The sequence below is a fragment of the Corvus moneduloides genome, chromosome 3, assembly GCF_009650955.1.
Source record: "Corvus moneduloides isolate bCorMon1 chromosome 3, bCorMon1.pri, whole genome shotgun sequence".
Classification (NCBI taxonomy): Eukaryota; Metazoa; Chordata; class Aves; order Passeriformes; family Corvidae; genus Corvus; species Corvus moneduloides.
In genome coordinates, this window is record NC_045478.1 from 109,153,327 (window position 1) to 109,169,583 (window position 16,257).

The 16,257-nt window shown below is 56.1% G+C and overlaps 1 protein-coding gene across 5 annotated transcripts; it reads right to left on the bottom strand.

Moving 5' to 3' along the window:
* Positions 1 to 459: 459 nt before the first annotated feature.
* SRF (serum response factor) lies at positions 460 to 15,947 on the bottom strand. 5 transcript variants are annotated; one of them, XM_032104235.1, is made up of 8 exons: positions 15,421 to 15,941; positions 13,821 to 14,087; positions 8,701 to 8,959; positions 8,184 to 8,363; positions 6,443 to 6,562; positions 5,536 to 5,727; positions 4,932 to 5,008; positions 460 to 853 (listed from the first exon to the last, which is right to left on the bottom strand). In XM_032104235.1, exons 1-8 carry the CDS (start codon positions 15,859 to 15,861, stop codon positions 728 to 730), a joined length of 1,662 nt encoding a protein of 553 aa, XP_031960126.1. In that variant the 5' UTR covers positions 15,862 to 15,941; the 3' UTR covers positions 460 to 727. The 5 variants fall into 5 exon arrangements, with proteins under 5 accessions (XP_031960126.1, XP_031960129.1, XP_031960128.1 ...); XM_032104236.1 differs by lacking the exon at positions 460 to 853 and adding an exon at positions 1,836 to 4,680 and having other exon boundaries at positions 15,421 to 15,937; XM_032104238.1 differs by lacking the exon at positions 5,536 to 5,727 and having other exon boundaries at positions 15,421 to 15,947.
* Between the last annotated feature and the right edge of the window lie 310 nt (positions 15,948 to 16,257).

Sequence of the window (16,257 nt, forward strand, 5' to 3'; positions counted from 1 at the left end):
GCACCATTAATCAAGAATTACAGTGCAGCAATGTCAGGCCCATGGCCCTGGGGTGGTTCCAGCCCTGCACCCACCCTCCATCCACCCAATTGGCTTCAGTGACAGCTGTGCTGGCTCCCAGCAGTTTTGGGGCTCTGAGACTGCCCTGTTCTCAGTGTTGCTGGAGAACCAGTTGAAGCCAGATGCACACAAGTTTGGCCTATTTCCAGTTCCTTTCCAGCTTTGGTGTCACACTGATCTGAAATGCCCACACCATAAAATCTAAATTCTTATCCTTTGCCCATACTTCCTTTCCTTGAGGTGCAGGTTTCTATCAGTCTGATAACACTTACTTATTTTAAATTATAAACAAACATTAAAATCATCAGCTAACTGGATGAGACTTTGCTTTCTTATTTGATCCTGGAGCAACTTGTATGTGCCCAACCTAATTTCTACCCTCAGTACTAATACAACGGATTAGATAATTTCCATGTTTTACAATAGCAATCAGCAGTTAATCCAAACAACATAATTGCAATTAATTATAGGCTGGATGAAACAGTGCAGTGCTGCATCAGTTTGTGGAGACCATCCTCTAAACCTGTGGCACCAATGGTAGACTGTAAATGTTTATATTTCCGAGCTTGATTTCTCCATTAGTACATGTAAATTTCTGTTGATGCTATTGATGCTCTCTTTCCAGAATCCCATTGCTCTTGGAATCTCTGTGTTCTCAATTAATAGGTCATTTTCCTTCCCCATTCACTACCAAGACTTCTTTTTTGTGACGAGGTTTTCTGTGGTGTTCATGTGGCCTGCTTATGTCTTTGCTCTGATCGTCGCAACACTGTGCTTGGTAGGTCCATTTATCCTAAAAATAAAGATTGTATCTGTGGTATCTTGCTCCATGGTGACACAGAGCCCCCAGTGCTCAAGTGACATGGGATTGTTTGTGCTGGAAGGGGGTTTGTGGTGCTGAACCACAAGCTACACCTGTGTAGGCATGGGGCTGGTTGTGGTATAAAAGTGAAGCACCTCACTTCCTAATGAGGAGTCATTTCAGGTGTGTTTTGCTCCTAAGCACTTTCTGTACAATCTTTTCCCTTCCTGGGGTATTTTCTCCAAACTGCACACTTTTATCAGTGCTAAGCTTTCCTCACACTATACTGGCATCTGCTCCAGGACCTGATGCTATCGAGTGGCCAGCAGTTGCATTTTTTGCTAGCATACTCTGGCCCCAGCAGCCCTTTTGTGATTGTAATGAGCCCCTCTGCCTTCGGTTTTACTCACACCTTTAGACACTTTACTGAGCCTCCATGTGTCCTTGATCTGGCTTCTAGGCCTCTGCCTGACTTTAAGTAATGTCTCTCCAGATATTTTGAATATCACCGTATCTTCTCACAGCAATTTTCTGCACAGAATTTAACTGTCTCCCTATTGCTCCTCCCTACTGACACCCATGAATTAGAACAATTCTTTTTCAAAATTCCCCGTTCCTCCTCATTCCTGGTTTTCACTTCTCTTCTGACACCCTGCCCTGCTCTCACCAGGGACATGGTTCCAGAGCTTTCAGGAAGGACAGCCCTCACAGCCCTGCTGTCAGGCACTGGCCCTCTCTGGCCCACACATTAGCTGGGACTCCAGAGGATAAGTCCAGGTGGTCAGGAATAACCTGTGCAGGAGGCAGTAGGGATGGAGACTTTTGCAAAGAGCCCCTCTTTGCCATGTCATGCTCAGACAGCTCCCCATCCTCCTCAGTACACAAGCAGGTGCAGAAATCTGCCCCTGATCCCCATTTGTTGGCCCTAAGGTGTGCATCATCGCCTCCCGCAAAGCATGGTCAAGATCCCAAATCTGTGCACAAAATGATAACATTTATTGAAAGAGTAAATTTTTTTTTAATACAAAAGAAAGCTCTGTACATAGTACTGTGATTACTTCCACATCCTTCCAGAAACACAACCCTGGAAACTGGAGGGAAAAAAAAAATAATCCCACACACACTTATGCGTACACACACACACACACACGCGCACACACACCCCTCAAACCAGTAAAATGAACTAAAAATGTCACCACACAATAAATGCCATTTCATCCCTGATACACAAGTGTTCTTACAAGTCTGCACTTAAATAAAATACACCATTAGCGTTTAACCAGCAGTTGCCTTTGGGGAGCCAGGGAGGGGACGCAGTCAGACACCCTGTAGCAGCAGGGGCTCTCCTGCCATTCTGGCCCAACAGCTCTGCTCCACAGTGCCAGCAGAAGCAAAGCAGAGCAAAGCCAGGCCACACTGATGTGCTGGGGCAAAGGACAACACAAACTCTGACCCCCACGCTTCTCCCTGGATGAACTCCTAAGTACCTACATTGTTTTGGAAGCATCACTGAGCAGTTTTCCTACACCAAGCCACGGGACACGGCTCAGCACTCCCACATGCTCCGAGCTGCAGGGTTTGCATCACTCTTAGAGCAAGAATTCTATGGGGGGGCAGCATGCAATGTCACCCTCACCAGATGGGCCACCACACTCCCCACAAGCCCTTCCCAGGCTGCTAACAGATCAAGGGCTGAAAGACCCTTCTGGGAATTCTTTGCGCTGGGAGCTTGGAGGGGACCTGTCCGCATCTATGTGCTGCAGAACGGCTGTAGAAGGGGAACTGCAGCCCAGATCGTCAGCCAGGAGTTCAGGAGATGCTGCCTGCACAGCAAGCAGGGAGAACAGGGATTAGCCACTGCTGGTCACTCACCACAGGGAGGAGTGGGGATGCCCATATCCCTTAGGCAGTCACAGGCAGCACTGCTCTGCGCCAAGAGCAGTGACACAACAGCTGTAGGTCCCTGGACCAGAAGGGAACAGGGTGGTGGTAAGAAAACCCAGCCCACCTCTGGCTCCTGGGCACACTGCAAACTCCCTGCTTCTGAGAAATGGGTTTCCCACTTCCAGAGACGAGCCACTGCTTCACTTGCCTTCTGCCCATTAAGCCCAAAATCATGGGTATGAAGTCCTCATTACAGATAAGTAGGAAACAAGCATCCCACTCGGTTCAGCTTGATCCCTGGCACATGCTGGTGGATGGAGAGTGCAGCTTAAACGCTAATGCTGAGGGAACATGTCCAAGGTTACAATACAAACTCAAAAGCAAGGCCCCTTTCCTGCCTCCATGCCCGCCCACCCACCCCTCTCCCGTCCCCCTGGTACAAACCCCATTAAAACTGTACAGGAGCCAAACTTTTATTCCTTAAAGAATTACATAAATACTGAGTTTAACACTTAGAAAAATAAAGTAATTTTCTTTTTTTTCTTTTTTTTTTTTTTCTCCAAGGCTTCTTTTGTCTTTAACTTAAAAAAAAAAAAAAAAAAGTTACAGTAGCTGCTTCTTCCCCTAAGGATTCAGCAGCTTCTCTCACTTGCTCACTCTCCCTCCAGGGACAGGGCTAGGTAGCAGAGCCATTCACAGCAACTCCCATGCAGGACCAAGCATGCCCCAGCCCTTCTCCCCCAGCCTAGCTGAGCCTGTACAGGCATCACAGCTGCTCCCCCACAGCCCAGGATGGCCTGCAGGTCACCCTGGTGCTCAGAGGAAGAGCCTGCCACCTGCCCAGCAGCTCAGTGCCCCATGGGCTCTTCCCTTTGACATTTGAGTTGTTTCTCCACCTTGCATCAGACACAGAAATTTAGAAAGCGCTGGCTGGAGCTGCAGGGGGATGTAGGAAAGACCCAGCCACGTTCCCCTGGGTGTATGGAGTCCAGAAGCAGTGCGAGGGCTGAGAGTGTGGGGCTGAGCAGAGCACAGGGCCCCTGAGGAGCTCTCCAGGGCACCTTTGTGTTCCTGGGCATCTACCGACCACCTCATCCGTGCAAGGGCAGCCGCCGGGGCAGGGCCAGTCAGGCTGAAAATCTGCCAGGCAGCCCAGCGAGGAGGCACTGAGGGTGGAGGGCTCACTGTAGTGCATACGAGGAGGACAGGGCCACGTGCCACCGGCTGTGCCCAGCCCCCCGGGGAGAGGGCATGCAGGCCCAGAGATGCACATGCAAGCTGGCCCCTCTCTCCTGTCCGGAGCCCAGGGTGAGTTGCTGCGGCCAGGACCTGTCACCCCCACAAAGGCACATTGCTGAGGCCAGCAGCACAGCCACAACCCACTCTGCTCCAAGCTGCACCTGCACGATGGCTCCGGGTCTAAGCTGAGCCCCACGCAGAGTAAATACTCATGGGCAAGGTGACTCAGAGCACCCAGAAGGAGCCAGAGCCTCCAGCTGGGAATGGCCTGCAATATTTATTTACAGTGCAGAGCAATCCTCCCCTCAAGAGACAAGTTTCTTTGGCTGGCGTGAGACAAGCACAGCTATTGCAGCATCCAAATGCCCCAAGCCCTGCATGGCCCCAGCACGGCTCCACCCCGGGTGGGTCCTGCAGCCCCACGCGCATGCCTGTGTGTGTGGGGGTGGGTGAGTGCGTGTGTGTGTGTGCATGTGTGGATGAAGGAAACGTGAAAAGGCAACAATAAATAACTGGTGCAGTCTGTACGAGAAGGAGTTGCTGCCAGCCCCGACACTGGCACGACAAGCCAGAAACAGAAGGCCGGCAGCAGAGGCCTCTCAGTCACTCTTGGCGCTGTGTGAGGTGTCCAAGTTGACCACCTGCAGCTCCGTCAGGCTGCTGCCACTGCTGCTCTGCTGCCCGATGACAGCCATCTAGAGAGAGAAGGGAGGAGGAACCACTGGGGGACAGCACGCCCTGAGACCCTGTGTGCCAGCAGCCTGGGGGGCACTGTCCTTCCCGGGCACCTGTCCAAGGAGGACAAGACTCCCTCACCCAAGACCGCTTTCCCAGACCTGAGGATTGATCCTACCCAGACAGGTCTGCCCAGACACCCAAAGGATGTGCAGGCAGAAGAAGAGCAAGAACAACCCCTGAACACCTACAAGTACTACTCTGTGCCTACCTGGTGAAGCTGGACAGCTGAGACTGGGATCTGAACCGTGCCTGATGGGGCCGTCAGGAACACCTGAGGGACGCCACCTGCCACAGAGAGAAGTACAAATGACACTGTCCCTTAAGCAGTGCTCCCCCATGGATCCTTTCTCTGAGCTCCATGGAGCTACTTAAGGACAAGCTGCCTATTTGCACACATGGAGACATTCCAGAAGAAAGCCACATGCACTAGTTTTCCAAGTGCTGGGAGAAGCCAGCACAAGGCCTCAATCCAAGTCGTGTCCATGTGGCTTCATGCTACTTTGCCCCCTCATGCAAGCACATATCCTCTCCAGAGCCTCCTGGCTCCCTCTGCTGCCTGCCCCACATGCCGCCCATCCCAGAAACCGTCAGCCATTTTACCCATCAACAGCTCATACAATCCTTTGCACAAGAGAATGGCAAGACCTAAAAACACACATTGAGCACCGCCCTTGCCAGGCCTTTGTGGAGCCACTAGGACTGCTGCAAAGAAAACCCTTTGCAATTAACATACAGCATAAATACACGTGGGATGAGAAAAACCTGGGTGTCAGTGCACTCTCAGGGAGCAGTGACCTGGACAGCTGCCTTACCCTGATCCTGGACCTGGCCGTGGGACACCTGCATCGCTGAGGGCGCCTGTGGGAAAGCGTTGAGCACCGCGAGCCCACCGTCGGCGAGGCCGGAGGTGGGCGCGTACATCACCGCGTGCGGGCTGGGGTACATCATGTGGCCGCCCACGGTGGTTGGCACAGACGACGTCATGATGGTCGCTGGGAGGGTCACTGCCACCAGGACAGACGACATGTGAGCACACAAATGGAACCTGCCACGCTCACCTGCCTGCTCAGCACCTCTACCCCAGCCATGCTGTGCTGAAGCACGGTGCATGGAGATACTCATCTTTGTCTCCCAAGCTCTTGGGCAAAAGCCCCAGAGATCAAGCAGGAGAGCTCAAACCTCTCCTTTCATGAGTATGAAGGGACAGGGAAACACAGGAGCCAAACATCCCAGGACTAAATTCAACTTGTATCTTGCTTCCATGAGGAGCCCTTAACACAGCTGTTGAACTAGATTCAGCCTGCATCCAGGTATCTGAACTCAGATTTTGCTGACAAAGAGATGTCTTCTGCATAGACAGTAAAAGTCTCAAGCAGATGTGAGCCAATGCCTTGTGCTAGAGGCAATGTTGGCTCACTAAGAAACCCCCTGAGAACTGAGCAACCAGTTCCCAGCTCCATGCTGCAAGTGAGAGCAGATAGTGTATCTGGAGAGGCTCTGAAATCCCTCAGAAGGTGCCCTAGGCCCAGCAGCATCTACTGAGATACAGTGTAGCACAGGAGCTGGCAACAGGGATGAATACACCCGGGGAAGCTGTCAGAAAGGCTTGGATAAGTCAGCCCGAAGAAGGAAGCTGGGCAGGGAGCAGGCATGAAGCCTCCTGGTGCGGGTGGTTTTCAGCAGTGGTTAGGAAGGCAGACAGAAGGTGGTTACCAATACCTGTTCCGCTGGAAGAGGTCTGGGTAAGGTCAGTGCTGCTGTCACTAGAGGGAGACGTTTGCTGCGGTGCCTGGTGCACCTGGATTGCCTGGACTGGAACCTGCTGAGCCATGGTACCACCTGGGGAGAGAGAGGAGCCCATGAGCCTGTGGCTCCACAGGGATACAGGAGCTCTGGGCCACTTGAAAGCCCCCCAGTTCTTCTCTGGCTGCACACGGCTCCACAGCACCACTCTGTGCTGCACTGGGGGAGGCTACCCAAAAGCAGTTCATGGCAGAAACCAGAGACCAAAACCTGCTCCTTCCTGGCACATGGGCCAAGAAGGGCTTAACTGGCCTACAAAGCTCCAAGAGTGAAGAAAAGGCCACAACAGCTTTTGCCCAACTCCCAGCCATGGTTCAGGAACATTCGGGACCTTCCTTGTCATTCCTGACTCCACCAAAACACAGAATAGATGTTGGGAGGAGAGGGCCCAGCCTTCTCTCCCCAGGGCTTAGTCAGCCCTGCAAGCATCACCTTACTGCATCGAGTGGAACCACAAGAGCCCAAATGCCCACACCAGCTGGGCTCTGCTGCATTCACACTCTGGAGCCCAGCTCCATCCTCCACAGGGCACTCAGGGTGCAGCTCTCACCCCACCTGTGACCTTAAGGACAGTAAAGTGCCCTACACAGGGATTAGAGAGCACCTGGTCTCAAGGTGTGCATCCCAGAGCTGCAGGGGCCACACAGCCTCTGTCCCAGACCACTCCCTGCAAAGTACTTCAGATCCAGAAACAGAGCTTGGCACAGAAAGCTCTCCTAAGGCTGAAGTCCTGCCTCCAGAGGGAAGAGCCAGAGAGCTCTTCCAGAAGGGATGCCAGAGAGCAAGAATCACTGGTCACCTTGCTCAGACTGGGCATTTCCCCACACATCACACCCCAGAGACACACATCAGTTATTCTCCTAGCTCCGCCAGATCACAAGGGAAATCCAGTGCCCTTGAATGGAAGCCTGATGTCTTCCAGGGCCCCCAGGAGCCTTAAGCATTCCAAGAAAGCACAGAAGTTATCAGAGTAATGGACTTGGGCACAAACAGGCAGGACACAAGAAATACTGTGTCACTCAGATGATGGATGCAAAGGAGAGCCTAGCTCTACTCTGAAACTCCAGCCAGGAACATGTCCAGCCCCAGAACAAACACCTGGAGAGCCTTAACTCAGAACAAGAAGAAATTCCTACAAAGGACAATGCACACAAGGCAGCACAGCAGCACCACTCCTCTATTCTGGATCTCCCCTAACCTATCCTCTGCACCGTAGTTCGGTGGCTGACTGCAGACACAAACACAGAAGCAAGGGCAGCTGCTCAGAGCCAAAAGCCAGCACTCAATAAACAACCACTGGGCACCTGAGCCCCTGTGCTATCCCTCCACCACTTCCAGCAGCACAGTTCAGCCTCAGCACAGCTGCACTAAGGACCTGTCTCCTCTCCATTTGTTAGCGACAGGCCAAGCCCTGGGGCATGAGACTGAAAATCCGCTGCTTCTCTTGGTCTGCATCCCCCAGGATGCTGCTCCTGCCTATGTCAAGCATCTTCTGCCCTGTCTTCCCATCTCTCCCCAGCAGCCACAGCCAGGGTTCCCTGTGCTCTGCCTCCTCTGTGCTCTCACCTCAGGGGTCAGCTCTGTGGCCAGGCCCAGGACCCCCACAGACACCTCCATCCCCCCATCTCTAGCAAGTGGAGGAGAAGCGAGTGCTGACCTGTCAGCGACACAATCTGCCCTCCAGCTCTGGCAGGGAAGTGGAAGACTGTCTGCTGTGCCTGCTGCAGCTGTCCAGCTGTACCCATGACCACCTGGCCCTGCTGGCTGGAAAGAGCCAGGGAGTGCGGCTGTAACTGAGTGAGAGGAATGGTAGGAGTCCCCGGAGAAAGGGAAGCACCTGCCGAGAGGAGGGAGAAAGAAAGGCTTTGTCACCACCAGCTCTTTTCACTCCCTCCAGGCTTCTTGGTGCTGCCCTGGGGTTCCAGCTCAGCTCCCTGCCACCTCCCAGCAGCAGGGCCAGCTGGTAGCACTCTAAAGAACCAGTCACTACATGACCCTTCTCCAGCCACTGGCCTGGCTGGGTTTGAGCACAGAATCACAGCCAGGCTCACCTTACAGCAGCAACCACTCTGCTTCCCTTCTGCCACTAGGTCCCCTCTCCCCTGGAGAGAACAGCAACAGACTCCAGGTGCAAAGATGGACGGATGCAGTCCTCAGTCCCTAAAGGCACTGACCTGACATGAGGGTGAAGCCAGTGGGTATCGGCATGAGGCCCCCAGACGTCACTGCACTGGCTCCAGTAGTCTTCAGCACTGTCCCGTTGGCACTGGTGACGGCATTGGGGCTGATGCTGGCAGACACTGGCGCCAGGTAATTAGTGATGGGGAATGACGGGCCACTGCTGACCTGCATGGAGGTCGAGGTGGTCGGGGCTGTCTGGATGGACGTTGTTCCCGGCAGGTTGGTGACGGTGAACGCGGGTTTCAGGGCATCCTGCAAAAGGAAAGATTGTGACAGCTTGGACCAGCCCATGAGACATCTGCCCATGAGACCAAACCAGGCTCCGTAGGCTGCATCCCCTTGCCAAACCATACCCCCCACAGCCTGCTGCCAGCACATGGAGCAGAGCCAGGGGAGCAGAGAAGAGTTGCTTGTACAAACATGAGGAGAGCTGGAGAGAGCTCAGCATAAACTTTGGATGCAGGCCCAGGGCCACAGAGGTCCCCTGAGAGCCTTCCCCACAACACACCAGGGGACAAAGCAGCCCTTCCCCTCCCCAGGAGTCCCCAAAATGTCTAAGAGGAGAATAGCCTCTTTTTGGCACACACTAGGCAAAAGCAGCCCTTGCAGGGACAAACATAAAGGCATGCAGTCTCCTGTCAGGAACACACACCACTTCCCTTAAGGCAGGAAACACACGACCAAGAACAAGCTGAGAGCTGGGTCTTAAAGGCAGCTGTACACTGGAAGTGACAGGGGAGAGGTGACTAAAGGCAAACCTGGACACCAGGGAGGCCCAAACCCAGCCCTGATGGCAGCTTTGGCAGGTCCTGGGGAACGCCTCCACACTTCTCCTGGAGCGGAGGCCAGGAGAACCTGACCGTAGGAAGCACCTATTTGCCAATCCACTGCCAGGAGATGGGCATGAGGCAAATGCTTCCAAAGGACCCCATGTGTTCACTACAGCCAGCACAGTCCTGCAAGGAGCGTCAGAGCTCCGTGCCTGTCCAAGGACAGCATTGCCAAGAGGAGCTGAGCACCAGGAAAAGGGCTCTGTGCTGGGTCAACACTAGCCTGAGAGACTGGCATCCCAGATCTGGGAACAAGGGAGGAATGTGTGTGCCAGGCTGCAGTAACATGCTAGTTTCCACAGCCACAAAGCATGTGGCTGGATGTGCCTTGGATCTGCAGGAACCAACCAAGCCCAGCATGATTCCTGCTGCCTCTGGCAGTCACACTTCACCTAATGTGCCTCCATCCCCAAAATCCCCTTTGGAATACCCAGGGTGCCCATGACTCCTCTCCTGCCCTGCTCATCTGGCCAAGAACGCACTGAGAATGCGCTGCTTCACAGGAGCCCATGTCACAGACCACAGGTGACCTGCTGTCTCCATGCCCTGACACAGCTGCCAGCATGCCTGGGAAGAGTTAAGGCTGCCACACTCCCACCCCTCCCACTGCAGCTGGTGGGCCCAGCTCTCCCACGTGCTAAGCCTTGTTCCCAGCTTGTCAAGCTGCCAGGAGCAAGGAATTCACAGCTCAACGAACAGCTAAAAAAGGGAAGGCAGCCCATTTTGGACAGGGGGATCCAATCCCAGGCACTCAGTCGTGCCCCAGGGCCCAGGGAGGGAGGAGAGCAACACCCCTCTGCCTTGGCACCGAAGTCCCTGAAGTCCAAATTAGAAGAGGCACGTGATAACAGAGCAAAGCCCAGCAGAGGCACTTTCCATTAGCTCAACCACAAACTCCTGCCATCCCACATGGGACATGGGAGGCTGTGGGTGCCCTCCCCACGTGGGTGACAGGGCAGAGCTCTCCCTAGCCCACTAGTGAGCCAGAGCAGAGTTGGGCAGGACAGATGCTGTTCCCAGTTGGAAAAGCCAGGGTTCCTCGTCCCCAGCTACAGCCCTAAAGCAGCATACCCGTGAGATACAGCCCAAAGCAGCCAGGGCACTTAGCACCCAGTCATACTCCATACTCCCAGGCCTGGAGAAAGCATCCTAGAAAGTTCCTAGAAGCACAAGGACAAACCTCAGTATAAAGCAAAGGTGCTTGGGAAAGATGCTGTGACAACAAACTTGAATCATGCACATCCCATCTCTGCCCTCCCTATTCTGACACAGGCGAGACTCGGATTCCTCCCATCTTTATTGTGTTTCTCTTGGGCTGCAGCAACAGCTCCCAATACAGAAAGAGAGCTGGGAGAAACTTGAGATTGGACACCCATTGCCATCTCCTCATGACTGTCTGATATGCCTCAGCAATGCCCTGGGCACCCTGCAAAGCCCAGACTACATGCATAAGGCAAGTCATGGGTCACTTCAGCAGACATTACCTAAGGGGCCATGGACAAACCCTGAGGCAGACAGCAGCCCTGAAAGCCCTGTCTGTGGAAGGAGTGTGCAGCAGGTGTCTGCCCAGACCCAGATCACTGCTTTGCAGCATGAGCCACAGGGCACAGACCAGGCCAGCTGATGCCCATCCTGGACCACAGTAGGGTCTTGGGGACAGAAATGATCCCACTCCACAGCTTTTAGGGACTGCCTGACGTGATGCTGTTCAGCACGGTCCCCTAGACAGAATTAATTACGCAGGTGTAGCATGACAACAGGCCTTGGAGGTATATAGGAATCCCAATCTGGTCTCCAACACCTGGCCTGCATTCCAGATGTGGCAGAAAGTCCCACATTCTCCCACTCCAGAAAGATGACCAGATCAGGGCTACTCCCATGCTCTCACCCCAATCCAGAGCCCCTGAGCTCCCTTTCCCACACAAGCACATGCAGGTGACTGCACACAGGCAGTGTCATTTGGGGCCTGCAAAAGATGAGAGAGGTATCATCATGTCCCAATCCCAGCACCACGGCAGGGAGTTTGGGTCCAGCACAGCAGGAGGATTTCAGAGCTGCTGCTGGTGTAGCACGGAGGAATAACCAGCAGGGTGCTGACTGCAGGTGACAGCCTGGCCGCACTGTCTTCCCACTCCACTGCAGCACTGGACACAAGCAGGCTTTGTCCATACAGAGATCTGGGAAGCAGAGTTCACACAGGAAGGCCAGGGAGTCTTTTGGAGCATCCCATATGGCTGGACCTGATAGTCCAGGCACTGAATCTCCTGATAGTGAGGCACCTGAAACCCAGCCCTGTGCACCACCCACTCCTCAGAAGACTTCTTGGTCTATCTGAATTGAGCTGGTCTCTGCTCGAGCACCAACCAGGCTTCCAGGCCTGCAGAAGGCACAACAGGACAGCCCCTGTCCCCAGCCCCAGGGCTTGCCATGACAAGAACTCTCAGCTGGCCAGGGGTGGATTTAGTCAGAATGTCAAGAAGGAGACAGGGCCATAGGGCTCCTCCAGCCTCATGTCAAATGCTGGCTGTGGCCACAAGGCACCCCACACTAAGCACTAGCACTGGGATGGAGCTTTCAAGGTTGCATCAGATAGTGAGAAAAGAGAAGTTGTGTTAAGAAGGCCTCTGCAGATCAACTGCATCCCGAGGGCACAGTTCCCTTGGGGCCAACTAGCAGTACTTCCGGGAAGAGTACAAAGGGATATGATGTGGACAAGTCTCATACCAGGGACAGGTAATTTGTCTCATTACAAAATGCCCACAGGACTTGCCTTTTCATCCAGGAGAAGCCCAGGAGGCACAAGTCCTTACACACACAGGCTGCACAAAGGAGAGACTGCTGCTGTTAGAAGGCTTCTTTGCCTACTGCATAGGGCTAGCACAGCTCACACTAGCAACCAGTGGCACCTAGGGAAGACATGCCAGACTGGGACAGCCAGGACTGGTGCTGGGGTCCCATCAGCAGGAACCATTCCTGGGGACTCTCCTGGGCTCCAGCACAGGGACTCCAACCACACGTTGGCCCACCACAGCTCCTCTGCCTGCAGGGATCTCCGGGGCTGCTGATGTTTCTCAGGGCTCAGCAGCAATAAGCTTTTGCTCGGTGCAGCACTGCACAGATGTGGGGAAGTGGACATTAAAGAATAGAGTGTACCCAGCAGCACCGTGACCAGAGCTGTTGTACTATTACAGCACAAAAACAGGCAGCTGAATACCCCTGCAACTCCAGACATGCTGGACACATCTCAGGGCTGTACTCACTACCTTTGCAGTTACAGCACAGAGATCTCCAGGTTCTGTCTGCTTAATGTCTAGAGGCTCCTGCATGGCAAGGATGTTGTTGTGGCTTGAGCACAGACGGTTGGAGAGCTCCTATGACAAGGCCAGTGGAAGAACACTTTTGTAGCAAGCCCGGTACCCACAACACAAGCACAGGTAGAGCAGGGCCGCTCTAATTCCCAGCACCCAGCGGAACTGCACACAGGCCTGGGAAGCTGTGGCAGAGCCCCAAATTCAGTATGTCATCCCAGCCTTGCACCACAAACCTCCCTGCGTCCCATCTCCAAGCACCTATGGATCTGAGCACCAGCCTGCAAAGGAAGCAGCAGGGATATGGGACACAGCTTTGAGGAACAGCGCCAGGGAGTGCAGGGACAAGACGGGGCCCTTCCAGCAGAAAAGCTGGCTCTGCCCAACTCTGCACCCACAGCCAGGCCACCCTGGGCAAAAGGCCACAAGTAACACGGGCAGGCAAGGGCCAGCGTCTGCAGGGACAACAGGCAGGGAGCAGAAGTGGTCTGTCCAGCCAAATGTTTCCATTCCCCATGTCCTCCCTGCCCCCTTCCAAAACAGCACCAAAGCAAGAGACAGCTGCAGCTTATAAGGAATGTGAGGGGCCCTGCCAGGGACTCTGGCGAGGGAAACCAGGCCTTATAAGGCCATGGAGGCAGAATCAAATTTTTATCAATGAGTGTGAGAGCATGGAGACGCCTGGGGAGAGATAACAGTGCTGAAAGCTGGCCAGGGGGGTGGGCTAGGCCAGTGGGAAGCCACGCTGCAAGGGCCAGGACCAGGATACCTGCCACCCGCTTCCCTCCCCCTTTCAATCACGGCTACCATCAGCCAAGGAGCCAGCCAGACCTGAGATGACATGACACAAGCTCACTGCAGTCGCAGCAAAAGGGGACTCATGCTCAAGCTCCCCACGCTGCTATTTAAAGAGGGCTGGGGATGATCAGGGCTCCCAGCACAGCCCACACCTCCCTGGGTGCCCAGGAACATTACCTTGGTCTCCCCGCTGCTGTCTGATTCAGACACCTGGTAGGTGAGGTCTGTCTCCTCAAAACCAGTGGCACTCATGCGCTGGTCAGTGGTGGGGTCCGAGCGTGGGGGCGAGTCTGGGGAATTGAGGCATGTTTGGATCAACGCCTTCCCCGTCTCACTGGTGATCATGGGCTGCAGCTTCCGTGTGGCGAACGTGTACACGTGGCCTGTCTCGCTGGCCACCAACAGCAGGACTTGAGTGCCAGTCAGCGTGGAGAGCTCATAGGCCTGCCAGCAGGACAAGGGAAGAACAGGGAGTCACAGGTGACAGGGACAACACACACTGCAGGACAAGCATCCCTGCAGGTCCCCACGCTCCCAGAATGGCTTTCCTTCTTTTAACACCAGCTTCAGCTCCTAAAACCAACCCAAGACTAGCTCCCTCCCTACAGGTTGAACTGTCCCATGGTGTGTTCCCATCTCCTTTAGCACACCCTTAGGGGATGTGCCTGCCAAAAGGCCAGGGGTAGAGTGGTCCCCTCAGCACAGTAGTCTGAGAACATGGGAACACGGGATTATCTCCATTCTGGAAATCCCACTGGCTTCTCCAGACATGTCTGGATGCCTCCCTCACCCCACCTCTCAGTGATGTTACTTGGCACATGTCTCTACTACCTCATTCCCCTCACCAACACCCCTTCCAGGCTCCGACCCAGATTTCCCTCTCAGGCTCCAGAGTTCTGAGCACAGCTGCACCCAAGCACCCCTGCAGCAAGGCCACCATGCCCCAGGTTAAGAATACCCGTGGACCAGGAAGTGACTCTTCATATGCCATCACTGCACACTCAGTAGTCTCACACAAACTCCTACAGACAGGATGGCCTCATTCTATGTCCCGTGGTCCCGTACATCCAGGATGTGCCCAGCAGCACCCCACACCCATTCCCACCTTCCTAGGGTGCACGATGCCGAGCTGAGCTGGGATGCAGCACTACCCAGTTGTTCAGAAGATGCTATGAGCAGCACCAGGGATGCAGATCAGCCAGCAGCATCCATAATCCCCCAAATTTCTAATCCGTCTTTGCACACCAGGAAACACGGATTGCACTCTGAACCGGCCGAGACGTGGCGTTGGTCGCTCCCGTGGCCGAAGCAGACAGTCCTACCAGGCCCTTGATAGGGTAGGGCAGTCCAGCTGTGCCACCCGACACTCGGTGTTTTTGTGGCGGCTCACAGCGAGGGGCCCGAGGGCGCCGGTCAGCTCCGGCCCGGGGCTGAACGCCGCACCGGGACGGGCCTCCCCGGGCACATCACACGCCTGGGGACCGCCAAGCACACCGACCTCCCCCGGCCCCGGGGGCTCCCGCTCCCGGCCGCCCAGCTCCCTGCCCGCAGCTCCGCCGGGGGCTCCCGCGCAGCCCCCCGGAAGGGGTTGGTGCCGGGGCCGCCCCCCCTGGTCCCGCCCGCGGGACGGGGAAGGCGCCGCCGTTTCCGGACACGGCCCGCCGGCCTGCTCCGCGCTCGGACCGGTCCGGGACTCCCACGGACAGGTGGGTACCGGCCGACATCCCCGCCCGGGCCGGGCCGCCCCCCCGCACCGGCCGAAGTCGCGGGGCCGCACCTTCTTCATGATGCCGGTCTTCCTCTTGCTAAAGGTGGTGTAGCGCCGCAGCTTGTTGTCGATGAACTCCATCTTGATCTTCACCCGGCCCCGCGTCTTCTTCCCGGGCTTGGCGCCGCTCACGGCCCCGCCGCCCCCGCCGCCACTGTAGGCGGCCGCCGCCGCCGCTCCCGCCGCGGGCCCCGCCGCCGCCGCCGCCGCCGCCTCGGCCAGGCCACGCTTCACGCCGCGCCGCTCGCCGCCCAGCTCCTCCTCCTCGGCCGACTCCGAGTCGCCCTCGCTGCCGCTGTACAGCGCCTCCCGCTCCAGGCGGCCCCCGGGCGCCCCCGCCGCCGCCCCGCCGCCGTTCGCCCCACGCGGCACCGGCGACCGGCCCAGCCCCGAGCCGCGGGCCAGCGCGGCGGCGGCGCCGTTCCCGGCCCCGGCCTGGCTCGGCAACATTGCGGCGGCGAGCGCGGGTCGGGTCGGGCCGGGTCAGGCCGGCCCCGCCATGTCCCCGCCGCGCTCCGCGCTCACGGCCCCGCTCCGCCGCCGCCCCCGCCGCGCCGCGCCGCCCCCATATAAAGCGATACAATGTTGCCTTTTATGGCGAAGGCGCTCCTTATATGGGGCGAGACGGCGCCCCGTCGGGAGGCGCCACCCCATTGGCTGGCGGCTGCCGAGCGCCGGCGCCCATTGGCCGCCAGTTGGCGTTTGATTTGCATGCGCTCGCGTCACTCCCGGGTTGAAACACGCAGGGCGGCTCTTAAAGGGACAGCGCGGCCGGCGCGGGGCGCGGGGCGCTCGGCCCGGGGGCTGCGGCGGGGCGGGGAGGCACCGGGGGCGGCGAATGAGTGC